Here is a 23947-nt window from a genome sequence, read left to right on the forward strand (position 1 = left end):
ATTCTTTCGACGACTCTCTTGTTTATTTGAGAAAAAGGGCAAAAATTGTGATTTCAATACATAAACAAATAAAATAAAAAAAGCTCTTTGGTTGAATTGATTCAACTGTGGACATTGGTTACGCATGTTTTAAATGAGTTTTCTTAACTTCAAATAATTGTGTAATCTCAACACAAACACTTTGTGTAAAAAGAGCCTAGTTGAATTGGGTAGCCCAAATAATTAGATGTAACTCAAATAAATCTCTTTTATTTATTTATGTACTAACAAAACATTAAACACTAACAAGTATCCCTCTTTATATTCATCTTGCACAAAAACACATAAACACTTAATTTTAACGATTACTCACCCTAACGCTGCAATAAGTATTCATGTAGTCCCAACTCAAATGGATTAAGAAAACTTCCATTTTAGATTTTTTTTTCTCTCCCCTTTTCTCCCCAATTTGGAATGCCCAATTCCCAATGCGCTCTAAGTCCTCATGGTGGCGTAGTGACTCGCCTCAATCTGGGTGGCGGAGGTAGAATCTCAGTTGCCTGCGCGTCTGAGACCGTCAATCCATGCATCTTATCACGTGGCTTGTTGAGCCATTTTTGCTTTTTTTATATAAAAAAGGGACGAGTCAAAATAATTTTCTCTCATAATCAACATTATGCTACAAATGCTTAACTCGACTGAGCTCAACTTAACTCAACCTGAACCCAGAACATTCCTGTAATTATCTATAAAGCACTGTTTTCATGGAACAAACTCCACCTACAGGAATTACAGTAATAACACATAAAGTTCATCTACCTTGAAAAGTAGTCCCACTTCAAAAGGACAATTTAGACAACTTTATAGATTAAATAATAAACCTTTTTCTCCCAATTTTGGAATGCCCAATTCCCACTACTTAGTAGGTCTTCGTGGTGGTGCGGTTACTCACTTCAATCCGGGTGGTGGAGGACAAGTCTCAGTTGCCTCCGCTTCTGAGGCCGTCAATCCATGCATCTTATCACGTGGCTCGCTGTGCATGACGCCGCAGAGACTCACAGCATGTGGAGGCTCATGCTACTCTCCATGATCCACACACAACTTACCACGCACACCACTGAGAGCGAGAACCCTTAATCGTGACCACGAGGAGGTTACCCCATGTGACTCTACCCTTCCTAGCAACTGGGCCGATTTGGTTGCTTAGAAGACCTGACTGGAGTCATTCAGCACGCCCTGGAATCGAACTCATGACTCCAGGGGTGGTAGTCAGCGTCAATACTCGCTGAGGTACCCAGGCCCCAATAATAAATATTTTTAATGAAGAATTCATTTAGCAAAATTACAAGATTCACATTTATGCATTTAAACCTATTAGAACGCTTGCCCCATAGACTTCCACTGTAAGTTGTAAGTGTAAATTGTAAGTCTAAAAGTCTTCTGGTTTTTGTGTGTGTTTGTTTGTGACCCACCTGCCAGGCTTCTAACTGCTGAGACAGGTTTAGTTTCTGCTGTATCGCGTCTAACAGCTGACTATTCAAAGACATGATGTCAATCTTACACTTCGCCAGCTCCATCTCTACCGCTTTCTTCCTGTAACAGAGAAAAGAGGGAATTACAAGGAAATATTAGGATTCAGTTAGACAGATTCTGGAGATTCTTGCTTTGTATTCATAGTTGTACAAATAATAACGAAAGTAATTTTTCAGAGATTGGATGATGAATATTTACTTCTAACAAACATGACTCTGTGGATACTCTGTATATTTTTTATTGATTCGTAGATATATAACAAAGAAAAACACAACATATATACATTGAATCAACATTTAACATTTATCCTCCACTATTACCCCTCCCCAATCACCAACCCCACCCTGACCCCCAACAAACACCTCTGTGGTCACAAATAAGAACACACACACACACATAAAAAGAAAACAAAAAAGAAACTCAAATAATCATATATAATTAAAACTAAACTTTTCTCTCAACAGCCCTTCCCCGAGAGTCCCCCAGAAATGCTAAATAATGCTCCCAAGGATGAACCAGCCCCATTTTCTATCAAATAAATCCCAAAACCCAGCCTTCTACTTGACATCTCCTCGAAAGCTGCCACCCTCCCCATCTCCGCATCCCACTCCGGAAATGAGGGCCGTTCCATCCGACTTCCATCCCCTTAAAATAACCTGCCTACCAAACATATCACTGGCCAGAACCCAATTTTTTATGTGTTTATCCCCCATATTGATGACCGCCCCATCGCCCAAAATACAGAGTCTGGGGCAAAATTAAATTTGAGGATGACATTCTTGGATCTTAACACACCACCAAAAAAACAAGGGTTGTGTCTCCATCTTCTGATTAGAATCACCAGCAGGTGGATGTGTCTTTAAGACCAAGCCTATACAATCTAGAGGGGGTCCAATAGAATCTATATAAAATCTTGATTTGCATAAGGCGCACCCTTGCATCTCTAGATGCAAACTTGAAATTTTTTTGGAATCCTAGCCCACACTCCCTCCTCCAATACCAAGTTTAAATCTTTCTCCCATAATTTCTTGATAGAAGTTCAAGCTTCGTCCCCCAGACTCTGAATTAGCAGGGAGTAATACACTGATGCCTCATGACCTTTTCAAAAAACAGTGATCACCACTCCCAGAGTACATGCCACTTTAGGGTTGTGTGTGCTACTCCCAAAAACAGTACAGAGCAGGTGGCGCAGCTGTAAATACCTAAAGAACTGAGATATGGGAATCCCAAAATGTTGAACCAAATTTTCAAAGGATCTCAACACTCTCATATGGGTCACAGAGTGTATTAACCTCCCGCACAATCCACTCTGACCAGCAGAAAGGGGACTTATTAATACATAATTTTGGGTTCAGCCATATGCTCGAGGTAACATTTAAATAAATGTCTGAATTAAACACTCTGGACACTTCTGTCCATACCGAGTGCAAATGCAAGATAACAGGGTGTAACTTCTCCGATTAGTTTGATAAAAAGGCTTTGCAATGGCGAAATAGGGGCAAGTACTTCCTGTTCAATACAAAACCAGGGAGGGGCTCTCTCAGGTGGAAGTGACCAATGAGCCAAATGTCTGAGACCGAATGCATAATAATAAAACAAAATCTTGGGTAGGCCTAGCCCACCTTTGTCAATCGGCCTAAGTAACTTATTAAAATGTAATATAGGACGCTTACCATTCCAAATGAAGGACTTCGCTATGCTATCAAATTGCTTGAAATAAGAGAGGGGGACATCTATAGGGAGAGACTGTAGCAGGTAGTTGAATTTTGGAATACAATTAATTTTAATAACATTAACCTTCCCAATCATAGATAAATGCAATGAAGCCCACCAGCCCACATCGCTCGAAAACCTTTTTTATTAAGGGGTATAAATTAACTCTAACTAAATCAGGCCAATTTGCTGGGAATAAAATGCCCAAATACTTAATGCCCTGTTTGGGCTACTGGAAGGCACCTGGCTGAAAAGCCGTTACTGGGCAGTACGCTGTCAGAACCAAAGCTTCGGATTTAGACCAATTGACTCTGTATCCTGAGAACTTTAATAGAATTCATAATTCTGTGGAGGCAAGGCATAGATCTAGTGGGGTCGGAGACGAATAATAAAATATCATCTGCGTAAAGCAAAAGCTTATGCGCCATACCTCCCACCATCACCCTGGAAAATCATCTTTCTTTCTTATGGCAGCTGCTAATGGCTAATGCTGCTTATAGCACCCTGCCCCTATCCAGAGTAAAATAATCTGAAATTAATCCATTTGTTTGTACCGCTGCTACCGGGTGTCTATAAAATTACTGCAATAAAAAAATAAAATCCATCCAATAAAAGTATTCCCGAACCCGTATATTTCCAAAATCTTAAAAAAATAATCCCATTCTACCATATCAAATGCCTTTTCGGCGTCAAGTGAGATGGCTGTGACCGGAGTCTGATAATTCGCCACTGACCACATGATATCGATGAAACGCCTAATGTTATGAGAAGAGCTGTGGCCCCAAATAAACCCCACCTGATCTACACTATATTGCCAAAAATATTCGCTCACCCATCCAAATAATTGAATTCAGGTGTTCCAATCACTTCCATGGACACAGGTGTATAAAATGAAGCACCTAGGCATGCAGACTGCTTCTACAAACATTTGTGAAAGAATGGGCCGCTCTCAGGAGCTCAGTGAATTCCAGCGTGGTACTGTGATAGGATGCCACCTGTGCAACAAGTCCAGTCATGAAATTTCCTCGCTACTAATTATTTCACAGTCAATTGTCAGTGGTATTATAACAAAGTGGAAGCGATTGGGAATGACAGCAACTCAGCCACGAAGTGGTAGGCCATGTAAAATGACAGAGCAGGGTCAGCGGATGCTGAGGCGCATAGTGCGCAGAGGTCGCCAACTTTCTGCAGAGTCAATCGCTACAGACCTCCAAAGTTCATGTGGCCTTCAGATTAGCTCAAGAACAGTGCGTAGAGAGCTTCATGGAATGGGTTTCCATGGCCGAGCAGCTGCATCCAAGCCATACATCACCAAGTGCAATGCAAAGCGTCGGATGCAGTGGTGTAATGCACGCCGCCACTGGACCCTAGAGCAGTGGAGACGCTTTCTATGGAGTGACGAATCACGCTTCTCCATCTGGCAATCTGATGGACGAGTCTGGGTTTGGTGGTTGCCAGGAGAACGGTACTTGTCTGACTGCATTGTGCCAACTGTGAAGTTTGGTGAAGGAGGGATTATGGTGTGGGGTTGTTTTTCAGGAGCTGGGCTTGGCCCCTTAGTTCCAGTGAAAGGAACTCTGAATGCTTCAGCATACCAAGAGATTTTGGACAATTCAATGCTCCCAACTTTGTGGGAACAGTTTGGGGATGGCCCCTTCCTGTTCCAACATGACTGCACACCAATGCACAAAGCAAGGTCCATAAAGACATGGATGAGTGAGTTTGGTGTGGAAGAACTTGACTGGCCTGCACAGAGTCCTGACCTCAACCCGATAGAGCACCTTTGGGATGAATTTGAGCGAAGACTGCGAGCCAGGCCTTCTCGTCCAACATCAGTGTCTGACCTCACAAATGCGCTTCTGGAAGAATGGTCAAAAATTCCCATAAACACACTCCTAAACCTTGTGGAAAGCCTTCCCAGAATAGTTGAAGCTGTTATAGCTGCAAAGGGTGGGCTGACGTCATATTAAACACTATGGATTAAGAATGGGATGTCACTTAAGTTCATATGCGTCTAAAGGCAGGTGAGCGAATACTTTTGGCAATATAGTGTATATGTAAGAGATGTCATAACTTAATCGGTTAGCCAGAATTTTTGACAATATTTTAACATCTAGCTAGATCAGGGAAATTGGGCGGTAACTCTTACACTCACTTGGATCTTTGCCCTTCTTAAGAATCAGACTGATCCGGGCTTATAAAAAAAATCTATTCTAGAATAAATCTTATGGACTGATGAAAACATGTATAGTCCCTACCAGATGGGTTCAAAAGTCTCCAAATATCTGTAAGACCAAGATTTTTACACATCCTGTGAAGGGTCAATGTTGCTTTAGGGGGTTTACACACTTTTGCTGCACTATGATCAAGGACTGAATCCATCAAAAGATTAAAGTCTCCTCCCAATATTATATCATGAGGGGTGCCAGCGGCTTGCAACATCCCTTCAAGATCTATAAAAAAGCCCTGATCATCAATGTTAGGTGCGTAAATATTAGCCAAAATAAGACTTAGCCCCTGAATTTCTGCTAAAACAATAATGACTCTAATTTATCTTTAATCTGTTCGAGACGTTTGAATTGTAGATGCTTAATTATCAATGTAATGACTCCCCTGCCCTTACTTGAGCCAGCAATAAAGAAAACATGTCCACTCCATATCTTCCCAAATTTTTCAGCATCCTGCGTGGAAAGATGTGTTTCTTGAAGAAACACTATATCATATTTCTTATGTTTAAGAAGAGAAATAACTTTCCTTCTTTTTATGGGGTGCCCCAACCTATTCACATTCCACGTGGAAAGAGACAATCCACTCATACTAACATTTGACATTTTGACATATTAGAAAATAGATTGTGTAAAAAATAAAATTATAAAGACCACATTTCACATTAGTGCAACAATCAAACCCCAAACTTCCCCCCGAACCAAACAAACTAAAAAAGAAAAACGTGCGCATTAACCCTGCGCATGACAGCGCCAACCGGCATCCGTCCCTCTAAACTCAAACAGTCCATGTACACCTACGAGAGCCCTCGCGACAACTTCGCTGTTGGATTGTTCAAGTCCAGTGTTTCTTAAAAAAAATTTGTAAAACAGAATTACACAACAGAAGATAATCTGTAAAACAAACTCCAGCTAATAGGCGGGATAAACACAAGGAATGTGTAGATTTATCCACATAACTGTCTCGAAGGTGTGTTCCTCCACAAAACAAACTCCAGCCTCTAGCGGAACCAGCACACACACACACACACACACACACACACACACACACACACAAATATATATATATATAATATATATAAATATCAATTAATTAATAAAAAATAAAAAAATAAATAAAAAAAAAGGCCATTCAGTTTCCTCGGACAGACAAACAAATGTTCAGTGAGCCCGCCCGTTCAACTGCTACATGAGTGCAACAAACTCCAACCAATAGGAGGCATAAGCACAAAGAACATGCAGATTCATCCATAAAACTGTCCCAAAGGAGTGCTGCTACACAAAACAAACTCCAGCCGCTAGGCAGAATCAGCACAAAAAGAAACGAAAAAGGCGCTCAGTTTCCGCGGAAGGTCAAGTGAATGTTCAGTGAATCAGGCTCACTTGGCTGCAACGTGAGTACCAAAAAATGACTTACTCAGTCCACTGACATGGGTTGCTGGGGACATGTAAATACTTTACGGCCATCTTTAGTATCTATTCTCAATTTGGCCGGGAACATCAGTGCAAAAGCGACCTTCCATTGATGTAAGAGTTTCTTGCATTCCTTGAATCGATCACGTTTCTTTCTTGTCGAATTCGCAAAGTCTGGGAACAAGAAAATGCTGAGGTGTTTCCAAGAAAGCCTCCCTTTACTCCTCGCCTCGCGTAACACAAGATCTTGGTCGGATGATCTCAGAAATTTGGCCAGAATTGATCGGGGCCTGTCTCCCTCAGTCAGCTCGCTCGATTTCCATCTTATGGCCTGTTATGTCAAGCAGATTCGGATAGAGCCCGTCCAGAAATTCCACCATATTCTGACCCTCTGCTCCATCAGGAATTCCAACATATTCAGACGTTATTCCGCTGGTTACGATTCTCCAAATCTTCCAACTTCTCCCAGATGTGCTCCAAATCTGCCTTGGTCGCTAGCGGATTAGCAGCTAATTCCCTCTCCAATGACTCCAGGTAATCAATCTGTTTGTTGACATCCCCCACTCTTGTAACCATCTCAGTGAATTTCGTCTCCATGGTCGATCGACGTATTGCAGCAAGATCCTCCAAGCCAGCAACGACCTTCGTCAGCATTGCCGATAGGTTCAGCAATTCTCGCCAAATTTCTTTCACCTCTCTGGCCAAATCGACTCCCTGGCTTGGTGTCAGCTTGAGCACGTAAGAGTCTTTTAATGTCTCCAGAGCCCGAGTATTTTGAATTCTTTGACATATTGTCTTCCTAGCATAGTTAAGGATCAGGGTGTATTGAATCTCACTGGTTTATATCATTAAAAGTATAAAAACTAGCAAAGTGCGTGGAGCTCGCCGTTCACATGCCCGAACCTCGCATGGCATCACATGACTCCTCGTGCATAACTTTAGTTAAACATTTGGAGACAAAATTACTCAAATAAAATGTCACGTAAGCCAAGAGTCCTCATTTCACTTGGTAAACGTGTGCATGTGTGTCTTACTTGGTGATGGCTTCGTCTCGGTCTCGTATGGCGCTCTGTAACTGTTCGTTGGGTTCTCGCACTTCCATCATCGCACTCATCCGTTCGTTCTCTTCTCTCGAAGAAGAAACTTCCACTGAGAGCAGCGCCACCTACAGGATTAAGAGCAGAGCCACAGGACAACTGAATTAGTCCTGAATATGGGCAGGAGGATTTTGTCTTTTTTTTTTCTTTTTCTCCCAATTTGGAATGCCCAATTCCCAATGTGCTTTTAAGTCCTCATGGTCGCGTAGTGATTCGCCTCAGTCCAGGTGGCGGAGGACAAAACCCGGGTGGTGGAGGACAAAACCCAGTTGCCTCCGCGTCTGAGACCGTCAACCCGCACATTTTATCACGTGGCTTGTTGAGCGCGTTGCCACGGAGACATAGCGCATGTGGAGGCTTCACGCCATCCACCGCGGCAACCACGCTCAACTCACCACGTGCCCCACCGAGAACGAACCACATTATAGCGACCACGAGGAGTTTACCCCATGTGACTCTACCCTCCCTAGCAATCGAGCCAATTTGGTTGCTAAGGAGACCTGGCTGGAGTCACTCAGCACGCCCTGGAATTCAAACTAGTGAGCTAGCGAACTCCAGGGGTGGTAGCCAGCGTATTTTACCACTGAGCTGGGCAGGAGGATTTTGATAACTTCTGTCAAGTCATACGATAGCTTTGTGGAAGGAAAAGACCGAAATTTAAGTCGTTATACACTGATTAACAAGATTTGAGAGCCACATAGCTCTCCATTCTCATTCCAATTGCACGTTACGTTTGGTCATGTAATATGTGGGAACCAGTGCAGTTCATTGACGTCATTTTTAGACAATCTATTCCTTTAAATATTTAATTTGTAATACTCCTTTGAAATATACGTGTATACCTGATTATGGAGCTGTAGCACCTCCTCCTGGCTGTTGCGTGTTTTTTCCTGTTCTTGTTCGTACAGTTCTCGGAGTTCTCGGAGCTCCTCGCCGAGTTTACGAACCTGCTCCTCAAGAACCTCTTCATCACTGCGACGAGAACCCTGAATGCACAAACACAGAGAACAAGAACATCTTCAGTGTCTGCATGGGCATACAGGATTCTGCATGGTCATGCAGGATTCATTTACGGTTAACTGAAAAAAGATTAGCATATGACCTATTTAAAAAAAAAAAAAGATACATGAAATGTGCATTATTCATTTAGAAGGCTGTTGGTAAATTTTGGAATTCACACTAGTTAACCCCTTAAACTCGCTGGCGGGTCCAAACGGGAGCGCTATATCGCAAAAAACGGCTAAACGTTAACATTTTCAAAATAAATAAGTTAGGCAAATGAGACCTCATTTGAAAGCTTAGAATCTGAACTTGTCAGCGATAAACATCACTTCTGCATTTATGGTACTTAAAATAACAAAATAAGGCCTCAAAACATTTGTGTTGAAAATTAGTGCCCCCTAGAGGTAGTGGGGTAGAAATATTTATATGAAAATAAAAGTCCTTCACACAGCACCTAAATGGACAAGTCATATATCAAATGAAAGCTCTCATTCTAAGGAATGTGACTGTACAGTTTATTTTGTTGCCGATCACTGCTGCTGTAAGCCTCAAATATCTGAAAACTTTATATCAGCTTTTACCTTAGGGAGTTTTCAAAAAAAATTTGTGAGCTTGCTTGGCTGAATAATCTAATGTTATAACTTAGATGTCCACATCAAAATATGCCATCGAGCAGGAAAAGCATGCTAAACAAATCATCAGAAAAATATGTTTTTGACTGTTGTTGATAAAATGTTATTTATCATCACAAAGGGGAGGATCTCAGCTTAAATTGAGCTTCTTAAACTGAGCTTAAATTGAGCTTCTAGTCCACTCAGAGGCCGAGATATTTAAAGAAACGAGGGTTGTGCATGAACTGAAAATTAGACACAATGTCTATGGACGAGCACAACTGTAAGGGCTAAAATGAGTTAGAGCGCCACCTACATTTCAGATCTGTATATTGTGATGGAATATGAAAGAGAAAAAAAAATTTCTAGTGCTTGCTGCCATCTAGTGGAATGAAATGAGACTTTTCAAAATGAGGGAGAGTAAACAGAACCAGAATTACATGTTTACAAATTTAGGACAACAAAAAAAAGTTGTTGTTTAAAAATATATATATTTCAGTTTATCATAAGATTATAAACACATACAATATTATTTATATATAACTGGAGTCTTTTTTTTTTATTTAGGGGGGATTTCTGAATAAATGAGGCCAATGTTTTTCAATTAGTTTACAGTGTGAATGTTGAGCTTTTAAATTTAAGTGTGAAAAATTGCGGGCGGCAGCTCAAAAATGTGTTTAAGGGGTTGGAATATTGAAGGTTCAATAAAAATTAAGCTAAATTGACAGCATTTGTAGTATTATGTTGATTACCACATAAAATATGTTCGACTCATCCCTCGTTTATTTAAGAATCTGTGTTACAGTGAGGCACTTACAATGGAAGTGAATGGGACCAATCTGTAAACATTAAAATACTCACTATTTCAATTTTATAGCCTCAAGACATAAACAATATGCATGTTAACATGATTTTAGTGTGATGAAATAGCTTATAGGGTTTACGGGCATTGCATTGTCATGGCAGCAAATTTGTAATATTGGATATAACTTTATTCAGTTGAGGTTAGTAAGCGATTTTATCACACTAAAGTCATGTTAACATGCATATTGTTTACGTCTTGCAGCTATAATTTTATGGATTGATCCCATTCACTTCCAGTGTAAGTGCCTTACTTTAGCTGCGTTTTTTGCTTTTTATTTTTTAATAAACATGTGATGCATTAAAAATATTTTTGTGGTAATCAACACTATGCCACAAATGCTTTCATTTGAGCTTAACCTTTACTAAACCCAGATGATTCCTTTAATCGGCCACAGTTATAGGTAGATGCCAATCTAATCTAATGCCAATATATCAGTCTATCACTACTTTAGACCATAATGTTATTATTTTTTATGTGAAATTTCAGACTGTAACATACCGTAGATTCATTGCCATCCAGCAGGTTTTGCGTCAGTCTGCGCAGCTCCAGCAGACTGGCGTGTAAACTACCCGTGGGGACATCTTTAGCCGACAGCGTCTCAGAAGACTCGTCCATGGATGAGTCTGTGGACAGGGCGGAGTCTGTGATGTCATTTCCTCTGAGCTGTGAGCAGATGGAGCGCACCAGACAGTAGGCTTCCCACAATTGCAACCGTAACTGAAGGAAAGAGACAGATGCGTTTAACGGTCTTATCTTCAGGAGATATGAGAAAGGAATTCGAGTATATAATTTGAAAGTGTGTATTCTTTCATAAGAAAGAGAGAGAAAATTTAATAGAGACAGATTTAAAGTGAGAACAGACCAAAATGTAACTCCTTTTTCACGGTACACCTTGCCATTGCAGTCACTAGGCACGATCATGATTTCAAGCTCGATTACACTTCCTAGTGCTTGACGCATGCGCAGAGCGCTAGATAGTGCTATAGGAAGTGTAATCGAGCTTGAAATCATGATCGCCAAGGAGACTGATGTCAAGATGTATAGTGAAAAAGGAGTTATATTTAGTTCTGTTCTCACCCAAAACCGAATTGATCACTTCTGACGACATGGATTAAACCACTGGAGTCATATGGATTACTTTTATGCTGACTTTATCTGCTTTTTTCTGCATTCACTTGCATTGTATGGACCTACAGAACTGATATATTCTTCTAAAAATCTTCATTTGTGTTCTGCTGAAGAAAGAAAGTCATACACATCTGGGATGGCATGAGGGTGAGTAAATGATGAGAGAATTTTCATTTTTGGACTATTCCTTTAAGTGGGTGGTTCTTAGTCAGAATAAGCTGCAATGTGGTCCAGAATTTATGTTGATATTTGTGTGTGAGTGATGTTTGTGTACCTGTTCTCTCTCCTGCTCCATCTCCTCCTGCTCCATACTCTGTTCTATCTCACAGAGGAGGCTGTTAGGGTTCGGACTGAAGCCGTGTAGACTCCGTTCCTCCGTCAGTTCCTCTAGACGAGCACTCAACTGCCGGTGAGACAAGCGCACTTCCTGCAGTTCCAAATGACTCTGGCGCAGCTGGTGAGAACACATGAGAGAGTTACACACACAAAAACACACCTGAAGGAACACAGGTTACACACACTTCTTCGAGATGACATCAGACTGGCACAGGAGATTTATGGGTACAAAAAACAACTACTTTAAAAACCAGGTTGAGCGAAAGACATTTAAATCACCCCCAAGAAATAAAATTAGATAAATGAAAAAACATTCCGGAAAAATTCCAATTTATCCAAACATCTAAATTAATGAATCCAAAATATAAGAAAAAATTATATAAAGTTATTTAAATGTGTGTGTGTGTGTGTGTGTGTGTGTGTGTGTGTGTGTATAACCCTTATAGTTTATATAAAGTAAATAATCTTAAGTACATAAAATGTTAAAGTCATTTAAGTGAGAAACCTGATGACTTAGATTAGATTAGATTCAACTTTATTGTAATTGTGCAGTTACAGAGACAATGAAATGCAGTTAGCATCTAACCAGAAGTGCAAATAGCAATATATATATATGTATATGTATATATGAGTATATACAATAAAGATTTTTATGGAGTGCAGAGTTATGAGGTAGAGAAGCAGAGACCAGCTCAATGCAAATGTCTATGAATACAGTACAAGGTGCAAATGAAGAAGTATAAACACTGAAGGTGCATTGTACAGAATGAAGTATAAATATGTAATTATATATATATATATATATATATATATGGCCGGTGACCATAACAGTGCAAGCGGCATGTATCCATGGCCATAATTAAACCCAAAATCACAAGACTGAAATAAGTAACTATAGTTTGCATGAAGAAAATTAAGCCTATTTTGGGGACCATTAAGGTTTTTCCATTGTGATATTTTTTTCATGATAATTAAGCACATTTATTCTGAAATGATCATTGCTGTAATGTAAAAAAAACAAATTTGCTCATTACTGTTAATGCGAAAAAAACAACAACAAATGATTTAAACTGTAAAGTAATTATACATCATGGTAGTATTTGTTTACTGCCTTTAAATCATTCTCATTTTAATTAAAACATCATTTTAATAGAGTATATTTACTGTAAAACAGTTAAGAATTTTGAGAATCACAATTCAGAATTAAAATAAATAAATATATATATATAGTAAAATAACTTCAAATGTGCTTATAGGAAATGTGCTTAATTGTCATGAAAATAATGTTGTAATGCAAAAAATCTTAACAATTATTTTTGTAAAATGGTTATTTTTTACCCCACAAATAAGAAATAAACATTTAACCTATTTAAGGACAATTAAACAATTTTTGCATAGTGATATTCCTAAAAATAAGATTCTTTTTCCTTAAGTTACATATAATTTCTTATTTCTTTCTTTTTAATTTTGGGGTAAAATGTGACCTGTTCTTGATGGTCACTCACCTGTAAGTTTTTCTCGTGACACTGTTTTTCCAGCACCAGCGTTCTCTCTCTCAGGTCGTCCACTGTGCTCTGAAGTTGTTCGTTTTTCTCCAGAACAGCGTTCACACGTCGCTCCAATTCCTGCTTACGCTCTGACAACATCTTTATCTGCCCAACCAAAATGAAAACAGCAGGTTACTGACATCGCCATTGTGCAATCTTAATGTTCTTTCTCACTGGTAACTCCTTAAACTACTCAAACCAAAACAAGAACAAACTACAAACGTTTGTCCTAAAACTTTCCCAGAACGGATCACAAACTTTGTGCCCTTGTCAAGTTTGGGGGAAAAAATAAAAATGCAAACATGTTTTCTTAGATTAGGCCAAACACTCCTGGAGTTTGTGGTATGCTGTTTTGCCAGGCATCAGTGAGGGAGTCAATAACACCTCCAGAGTCAGGAATGTAGAGTTGATAACTTGAATATTTCTGCTCAGAAAAGCCAGCCACATTGGCTCAGAGGTTGTTCTTTTCAAAGATCACAAAACGAATTGGTGTTATCAATTATGTTTCATCGAAGTATCAACTTCTAAACATCCGTAGAGAAAATCAAAATAGACACAAATGAGTCAACTGTTGACATACAGGAAGAGTATAGATCTATAAAATGAATGTGAATAGCATAGCTCAGATTATTTGCTCTTGCAAATAATATTACCAGTCTCCATTTGCTCTCCATTTAATCTCAAAACTGTCTAAAATAAACAATTGAGAAAATGAAAACAGAATGTGAAATGACTTTGTAATGAGGCCAGTGAATCATTTATGATAAAAACATTCTTTACATCTTGTTTTGTGTAGCACATGAAAGAAACAGATCTGTTAACCTACTGAGTGTCCAAGATTACTTTGCTTCTGTGGAGGAATACTGCATCTTTAACAGCCGTTCTGCAACTAATTCTGATGGTACATTTGTTCACACTACATTATCATAGTCTATGAGATAGATCTGGGCAAATTTCATAGAAGTTGGTGAGAACATTATTCATTTTTCACCCCCAAATCAAAAGACATTGAATTGAAAAGAAATTATATTTTTTGTACAGAAAATGAAGCCTATTTTAGAACCATTAAGAAATTTTGCATTATGATCAACATTTTTTGGAAGCCCATTTTCACCACATTGAAAAAAAAATCAGACTTTGATAAGTAATAATTATGAGAAGCTAAGTAATATTTAATAATATTATAAAGTCATAATTATTATATTCAAAGTCATAATTTTGAGATAAAAAGTCATGAGATACTAAGTCATATTAACGATAAAAGGTCAAATGTTTTAGATTCAAAGTCATATTTATGAAATAAAATGTCATAATTATGAGATAAAAATTCCAAATTATGAAATAGAGATTTATGAGGCTTTGTCTCAATTATGACTTAGTATCTCATTATAATGACTATGACTTACTATCTGATAATTTTGAACTTTATCTCATAATTATGACTTTTTATCTAAAAATTATGACTTTGAATCTAATAATTATGACATTATCTCATAAATATGACTTAGTACCTCATAATTAGAATTTATCTAAAACAAATGTGGCAGAAACTATATATCATGACAAGTAAGCACAACCCTCATTAATTTTCTTTACTGTAAAAATAATGATATACTATTTTAATTGTAAAGTATGTTTACATCATGGTAGTATTTGTTGTAATGTTCATTTATAAGAAATCTCTAAAAAATATGTATCACATAACTATGACTCACTCATAAATCTCATAATTGACTTTTTATATCATCATTATAACTATCTTATAATTTTGACATGATCTAATAATTATGACTTACTATATCATAATTGACTTTTTATCTCATAATTATGACTTTCTCATAATTGTCTTATCTCATAATTATGACTTACTATCTTATAATTTTGACTTAATCTCATAATTATGACTTTTTATCTCATAATTATGACTTACTATCTCATAATTTATTTTTATCTCATAATTATGACTTTCTCATAATTATGTCTTATCTCATAATTATGACTTAATATCTTATAATTTTGACTTAATCTCATAATTATGACTTTTTATCTCATAATTATGACTTACTATATCATAATTGACTTTTTATCTCATAATTATGACTTTCTATATCATAATTGACTTTTTATCTCATAATTATGACTTACTATATCATAATTGACTTTTTATCTCATAATTTTGACTTAATCTCATAATTATGACTTTTTATCTCATAATTATGACTTACTATCTTATAATTTTGACTTAATCTCATAATTATGACTTTTTATCTCATAATTATGACTTACTATCTCATAATTAATTTTTATCTCATAATTATGACTTACTATCTCATAATTTTGACTTAATCTAATAATTATGATTTACTATCTCATAATTTTGACTTAATCTAATAATTATGACTTACTATCTCATAATTTTGACTTACTATATCATAATTGACTTTCTATCTCATAATTATGTCTTATCTCATAATTTTGACTATCTCATAATTTTGACTTACTATATCATAATTGACTTTTTATCTCATAATTATGACTTACTCTCTCATAATTAACTTTTTATCTCATAATTATGACTTACTATCTCATAATTTTGACTTAATCTAATAATTATGATTTACTATCTCATAATTTTGATTTACTATATCATAATTGACTTTCTATCTCATAATTATGTCTTATCTCATAATTTTGACTTACTATCTCATAATTTTGACTTTCTATATCATAATTGACTTTTTATCTCATAATTATGACTTACTATCTCATTATTAACATTTTATCTCATAATTATGTCTTACTATCTCATAATTATGTCTTATCTCATAATTATGACTTACTATCTCATAATTATGACTTACTATCTCATAATTTTGACTTACTATCTCATAATTATGACTTACTATCTCATAATTATGACTTACTATCTCATAATTTTGACTTTCTATATCATAATTGACTTTTTATCTCATAATTATGACTTACTATCTCATAATTATGACTTACTATCTCATAATTATGTCTTATCTCATAATTATGACTTACTATCTCATAATTTTGACTTTCTATATCATAATTGACTTTTTATCTCATAATTATGACTTACTATCTCATAATTATGTCTTATCTCATAATTATGACTTACTATCTCATAATTATGTCTTATCTCATAATTATGACTTACTATCTCATAATTTTGACTTACTATCTCATAATTATGACTTACTATCTCATAATTATGTCTTATCTCATAATTATGACTTACTATCTCATAATTTTGACTTTCTATATCATAATTGACTTTTTATCTCATAATTATGACTTACTATCTCATAATTTATTTTTATCTCATAATTATGACTTACTATCTCATAATTTTTTTTGTATCTCATAATTATGACTTACTATCTCATAATTATGACTTACTATCTCATAATTTTGACTTTCTATATCATAATTGACTTTTTATCTCATAATTATGACTTACTATCTCATAATTTATTTTTATCTCATAATTATGACTTACTATCTCATAATTTTTTTTGTATCTCATAATTTTTTTTGTATCTCATAATTATGACTTACTATCTCATAATTTTGACTTTCTATATCATAATTGACTTTTTATCTCATAATTATGACTTACTATCTCATAATTTATTTTTATCTCATAATTATGACTTACTATCTCATAATTTATTTTTATCTCATAATTATGACTTACTATCTCATAATTTTTTTTGTATCTCATAATTATGACTTACTATCTCATAATTATGACTTACTATCTCATAATTTTGACTTTCTATATCATAATTGACTTTTTATCTCATAATTATGACTTACTATCTCATAATTTATTTTTATCTCATAATTATGACTTACTATCTCATAATTTTTTTTGTATCTCATAATTTTTTTTGTATCTCATAATTATGACTTACTATCTCATAATTTTTACTTTCTATATCATAATTGACTTTTTATCTCATAATTATGACTTACTATCTCATAATTTATTTTTATCTCATAATTATGACTTACTATCTCATAATTGTTTTTGTATCTCATAATTATGACTTACTATCTCATAATTATGACTTACTATCTCATAATTTTGACTTTCTATATCATAAATGACTTTTTATCTCATAATTATGACTTACTATCTCATAATTTATTTTTATCTCATAATTATGACTTACTATCTCATCATTTTGACTTAATCTAATAATTATGACTTACTATCTTATAAGTATGACTTACTATCTCATAACTGACTTACTATCTCATAATTATGTCTTATCTCATCATTATGACTTACTATCCAATAATTTGACATATATTTCATAATTTTAACTTCCTATCTCATAATTATGACTTTTTATCTCAACATTATGACTTTGAATCTAATAATTATGACTTTATCTAATAAATATGACTTAGTATCTCATAATTATGATTTATCTAAACATTTTTTTTATGTGGTGGAAACAGGATTCCATTATATATCATGACAAATAAGCACAACCCTCATTTATTTTCATTACTGTAAAAATAGTGATATATTATTTTAATTGTAAAGTATTTTTAAATTGTTGTAGTATTTATTATAATGACTTTTCTGTCATAACAAATCTCATAACATAACATAATTCTGACTTACTATCTCATAATTGACTTTTTATATCATAATTATGACTTACTGTCTTATAATTTTGATGTAATCTAATAGCTATGACTTATTATCTCATAATTTTGACTTACTATTTCATAATTGACTTTCTATTTCATAATTTTGACTTCCTTTCTCAAAATTAGGACATTTTATCTAATAATTATGACTTTATCTCATAAATATGACTTAGTATCTCATAATTAGGATTTATCTAAAAACAATTATGTGGCAGAAATGGGCTTCCATTATACAGTATATCATGATAAGTAACCACAACCCTCGTTAATTTTCATTACTGTAAAAATAAATATATATTATTTTAATTGTAAAGTATTTTTACATCATGGTAGTATTTGTTGTAATGCCTTTTCATTTATTACAAATCTCTAAAAAAATACTGTATTACAATGATAAGAATCTAATCTAAGTATATAGTCATAATGCAAAAAATCTTAATGTTCCTAAAATAGGCTTATTTTCATTTAATTTCTAAATCATTCAATTTTGGGGTGAAATATGACCCAAACATGTGAAATTTACCTAATTAGACATGTAAACTGGACAGTGACACTGGTAAATAACAGTGTCTTGTGTGTCCCGATTGAATCAAGAAGCATCATGAATGGAAAAAGATTCTCTCTCTCTCTGTCTCGCTGTCTCGCACTGACTGCAGTTTCAGGAACACCCAAACATTGCAGCATTCTGCCTTAAAATAGAACAGAAGATTCCTGACTCAATTACTGCCGGAGTACACGCTACACAACAGAGAGAGAGAGACAGAGAGATTGTTTTTTTATTGTATATGTGTATTGATGCTTTGGCAGTATTGCATGAAAACAATCATACCTAGAATGTACTTTGAAATTGAAATTTAGAGAGAAACAGTAATAGAGAAAGACAGACAGAGAGTGACAAAGTGAGTTCAACTGATCCTGTATATAAGATAATTTGATTGACAGCTCATCCCTGTATTGATAAATTTTCTTGTAGCTGGCTAATTACTCGACATGAGTAAAACCCAGTACTCTAATGTCATGAGATACACATCAGTATTATGCAGTACTCTATACTCTGACTTCATCAAATATCTAATTAGATAGTATAAAAAAAATGGATATTTTGCTTTCCCATGCAATATGAGTGGTTGCCAGGGCATTGCCATGTGGTTGCTAGGGTGTTTTAGGTGGTTGTTGTTCTAGGGAGTTTTGGGTGGTTCTTAGGTGGTAACTTACTGGCCCAAGTCAAAAGAGCCTACCTGAAGTCTCTATGATACTGTAACTAGGTGCCACTTGGGTCCCTCCTTTAATGTAAGTCTGTGGTATTTTTTTCACCGCTTTTATCGTCTGCCATGCAAAAATCACAAGTTCGATCACTTAAAAAAGCAAAAGCACACCTCTCCTCAACAATCCGAACAATTTGAGGTATCTTTCATGTCCACAGCACAAATTGCAGGTTGAGTTATGTGGCTGAAGTTTAACACTTAGATTTAGGAGTTGGTTCAAATAACTAATCCTATGTATGAGTAATAGTAATAGTGATGCTTGATTTAACCTCCTGAGACCCGAGCGTGAATGTGTGCGTTTTCAATTTCCCTTTTTGATGTGTAACTAGTAGCAACTAATAAACATGCAAAAAAATACAAAATAATTCTAGAGCAAATGGTTTTCCTAAACATTTATGTCCACATATGTGAACAATGGGACAAAGTTTTGAAATATGAAATAATACCCAAGCTATTGAAAGTCAGATTTTTTTAAATAATTGTTTTTAATTATATATCAAAGAGTGTTGATTATTAATTTTTTTGAGATGTTACAGACATTAAATCAAAAATTAGCATAATTAATTCTGATTCAAAATATTGGCCAGCATCATCCAATCACTGCCAACCATGTTAAAATAAAATGATACATTATAAATTCTGAATCTATGTACTGATTATCATTGTCTCATGTCTGTCAAACATGTTGAGTGATCCAAACAACATCTGCAGCCTGAAACTGAACTTTTGATCAGATTTTAGGAGTGGATGCACTAGGCTGCATAGGAAAGCTTTACGATGCTCCCTTGCTCCCTAATAAGGGACTGACTTAACCTCCAGTGTGCTGTCTGTCTGCACTGGTCTCAGAACAGTTCGAAATGTACCTTCTTTTCATCCTAACTCCATATAAAGCCTCTGAAAGCAACATTTAGCTTTTTTATTCTCAGTGTGAAAATGCACAGTGAATATAGGATCTCTAAGGAAAAAATGTGCTAAAGTTTTGTGTTTAGCAGCGTGGCGTTTTGCGATAAATCGTTCAAGGTTTAAAAATGGAATATCGGATGAAACTAGAGACTCTAATCTTTTCTCCTAAAGACAAACTCTGCTGTAATCAGCACCATGTTGTTTTGTCACATGACTCTGTAAGTCGAAAGTTTAACCCTTTACTGACAGCACAAAGTCTCCTGAACTGAGATCAGTCAGTTTAAATGAATTTAAATTATGTTCATCGCAGCCAAAATACAATGACCACGCATGTGTACGCGGGGTCACACGAGGTTAAAGAACAGAACAGAGATCAGGAGTTGTATCTGAGTTGTATGTCTGGGTATATCACGGCTTTTATATCTGGCCTGCGTGATCTGACGTCATGGTATTATACAGTCATGGTCGAGCAGTCTATGATATAAATGATTAGGTGTTGCAACATGCAAAAACAGTATTATTGTAAGTGGATTTATCTTTTAAACAAAGGAAATAGGGATGAGGACACAATGTTAAAGGGACTGTCCACACTTCATGTGATTCCAAACTCATATGACCATTCACTTCCATTGCAGCTTTTTTCATACAATTAAAGACAACGGTGATTGAGATGTCATTCTCTCATATTGTGTTCCATGGAAGAAAATCATACGGGTTTGGAACAACATGAAGGTGAGTAAATGAAGACACTTCACCCAAAAATTTAAATTGAATAGATCTTTCACAGTTACGCTTTACTAGTAGCATAAATCCACCTTTACAGCTATGTTTTACAAGAACAAAACATAATTAATGTGTACTGAACACACGGCTTACACATGCAAATGCACAGATCCATGCAGTAGATGTGTATGAGAAGTAGTAATCTTTTTTTTTTTTGTGCTAAATATATTGTCCCAACATACAATAGCTGTTTTTTTTTTTCCTCCCCAATTTGGAATGCCCAATTCCCAATGCGCTCTAAATCCTCGTGGTGGCATAGTGACTCGCCTCAATCTGGGTGGTGGAGGATGAATCTCAGTTGCCTCCACGTCTGAGACCGTCAATCTGCGCATCTTATCACGTGGCTTGTTGAGCATGTTACTGTGGAGACGTAGCAGGTGCGGAGGCTTCATGCTATTCTCCACGGCATCCGCGCACAACTCACTACGCGCCCCACCAAGAGCGAACCACATTATAGCGACCACGAGGAGGTTACCCCATGTGACTCTACCCACCCTAGCAACCGGGCCAATTTGGTTGCTTAGGAGACATGGCTGGAGTCACTCAGCGTCTTTGCTCGCTGAGCTACCCAGACCCCCCTCAATAGCTGTGTTTTAAAACTTAGTGAGCTGCCTCGCAGTCTACTGCCGACATAGTTACCTTCTTCGGCAGCATCATTACTGTAATGGAACCTTATAAGCAAAATGCTCTACATAGGGAGCAAGTCTGTATGCCATACAAAATAGCGCTGCTCATTCCAATTGTGTTTTTGATGTTGGCATGTTGCTAAGCTAACAGTTTGGTTCCCTCATTAGGATACAATTACATAGCGCACACAAATATTGGTTAAAATAGTGAATTTTGAATCAGATACAGACCATTTTTATACATTTTATTTTGTTGTACTGAACAAAATGTGTGCACATACAGCATTTGAAAAAGCTCACATTTGATAGTTTTTCTCTGAATTGATCCGTGGCCATTAATGACAGCTCATGAAACTCACACTGGCAATGTTTGTCCTACACTGTCAGAACAAACACCCCACGACTCATTTACATCAAAGTCTTTCATATGAGTTTGTGAGAGGACCGGCTTTGATGCTCAAACATAACAAAGCAATCAGGATGTGATCCAGTGACATTTTGCATCACAATGACATGACATCACGGAGATACAGACATCGAAAACGAAAGACATGCAGACAGGAGTAAATGGTTAATAACAACTTACTTCAAGCCCTTGCTGTTTAGTGCAGGATAAAATAATTAAAGGAAGGCAAAGAGGAAATCAGGTACAAAAGGGAAAGACTTTCAAATGCATCAAGGTTCTTATTACTGGCTGCTTGTGAATGACATAATTCCTCACCTCGGCCTGTAGGGTCTCGAGCCGTGTCATGTGTTGGTTTGTGGAAATGCTCTTTTCTCTGAAATCGTCTCGTAATGAATGGACCTGAGTAGATAACTGCTTCTCCACCTCGGCAGCCTGAGGAAAAACACAAACACACACATTCATATCCAAAAGTTACATAATTACACTATTTAATATCTGGTTTTAGCCAACCTCCAAGTCTCTTCCAAATCACTAACCCTCAGTATGAGCAATACTTATAGTGATGCTTGCTTTAGAAAAAAAAAAAAAACACTAGTCAGCCTTGATTGACAAATACATCATATGAACTTTACTGTTCACTCTGGTAGTTTCCTAAAAGAAACAATGAAAACAAATGCAATAATCTGACCTGATATATGGATTTATCTGATCTGATATATGGAATAATCTGATTTGAAAAAGTGAGAAATCTGATCTGAAATAATCAGATTTGAAATATTGAATTATCTGATCTGAAATATTAAAAAATCTAATATGAAATATGGAATAATCTTACCTGAAATATTGAATAATTTGATTTAAAATATATGGAATAATCCAACCTGAAATACAGAATAATCTTATCTGAAAAAATGTATAATCTGATCTAAATATATGAAATTATCTGATATGAAATATGGAATTATCTAATCTGAAACATGGAAAAGTCTAATCTGAAAAATGAAATATTCTTAACTGAAACATTTTATAATCTGATCTGATATATGAAATTATCTGATCTGAAATATGGAAAAATCTGATCTGAAATATGGAATTATCTAATCTGCAAATATGGAAATATGAAACAGTCTGTTTTGAAATATGGACTAATATGATCGGAAATATGGAGTTATCTAATCTGAAAATATGGAATGATCTAATATAAAATATGGAATAATCAGATCTGAAATATGGAGTTATCTAATCTGAAATATGGAATAACACACTGTATCATGGTACTGCCACAGTATTTGCTTGTAAGTGTTTGAGCCTGTTTTCTTCCTAAGAAAAGCAGCAGTTGCATTTACTAATGCAAGAGAAATCCAAAACAACTGAGATCTTTTTTTTTTTTTTTATATTTTGAGAACAAAGTTAAGAATGTTTTAGAAAACATCACCCATCTTGACCTTGGATTAAACTTGATAGGGACTTTATTCGGCCTTTGCAGTGTGAGAAATGCTGTAGGTGCCAGATTTTCTGTCGTTGAACCCATTGACTCATATCAGAGTGCTCAACTTCTTGTTAGTCTGATATCAGCTGAAGTTAAAGCCAAAAAACCTCCCCTGTCATGAAAAATACTTCACTGCTTAACTGATATAATGAAGTGATTAAGGAGCACCAGGAAATGTGAGGGAGTTACAGTAAAGCGGTGAAATTGTTGCTCTATCACTCCTGCTTGGGGCGCTCTCATTCACTGTGCTCAATCTTTGTAATTGTCTTTATATAGTCTCATAAACATACAGAAAAAATACTGGCAGAGTGTATATGGCAGATATAGTAAG

At 35.8% G+C, this 23947-nt stretch overlaps 1 protein-coding gene across 1 annotated transcript in view; it reads right to left on the bottom strand.

Annotated features, from left to right (window-relative positions):
• LOC127414523 (BICD family-like cargo adapter 1) overlaps window positions 1-23947 on the bottom strand; it is a 72300-nt gene that overhangs the window by 16727 nt on the left and 31626 nt on the right. The window contains exons 3-9 of the mRNA XM_051652596.1: window positions 22443-22559; window positions 13408-13554; window positions 11841-12020; window positions 10937-11155; window positions 8803-8946; window positions 7898-8028; window positions 1452-1572 (exon numbers count right to left, since the gene is read on the bottom strand). Coding sequence (XP_051508556.1) covers window positions 1452-1572; window positions 7898-8028; window positions 8803-8946; window positions 10937-11155; window positions 11841-12020; window positions 13408-13554; window positions 22443-22559 — 1059 coding nt within the window. The remainder of the gene's footprint in view (window positions 1-1451; window positions 1573-7897; window positions 8029-8802; window positions 8947-10936; window positions 11156-11840; window positions 12021-13407; window positions 13555-22442; window positions 22560-23947) is intronic.

This window comes from Myxocyprinus asiaticus, chromosome 24 (genome assembly GCF_019703515.2).
Source record: "Myxocyprinus asiaticus isolate MX2 ecotype Aquarium Trade chromosome 24, UBuf_Myxa_2, whole genome shotgun sequence".
In the NCBI taxonomy this organism is placed as follows: Eukaryota; Metazoa; Chordata; class Actinopteri; order Cypriniformes; family Catostomidae; genus Myxocyprinus; species Myxocyprinus asiaticus.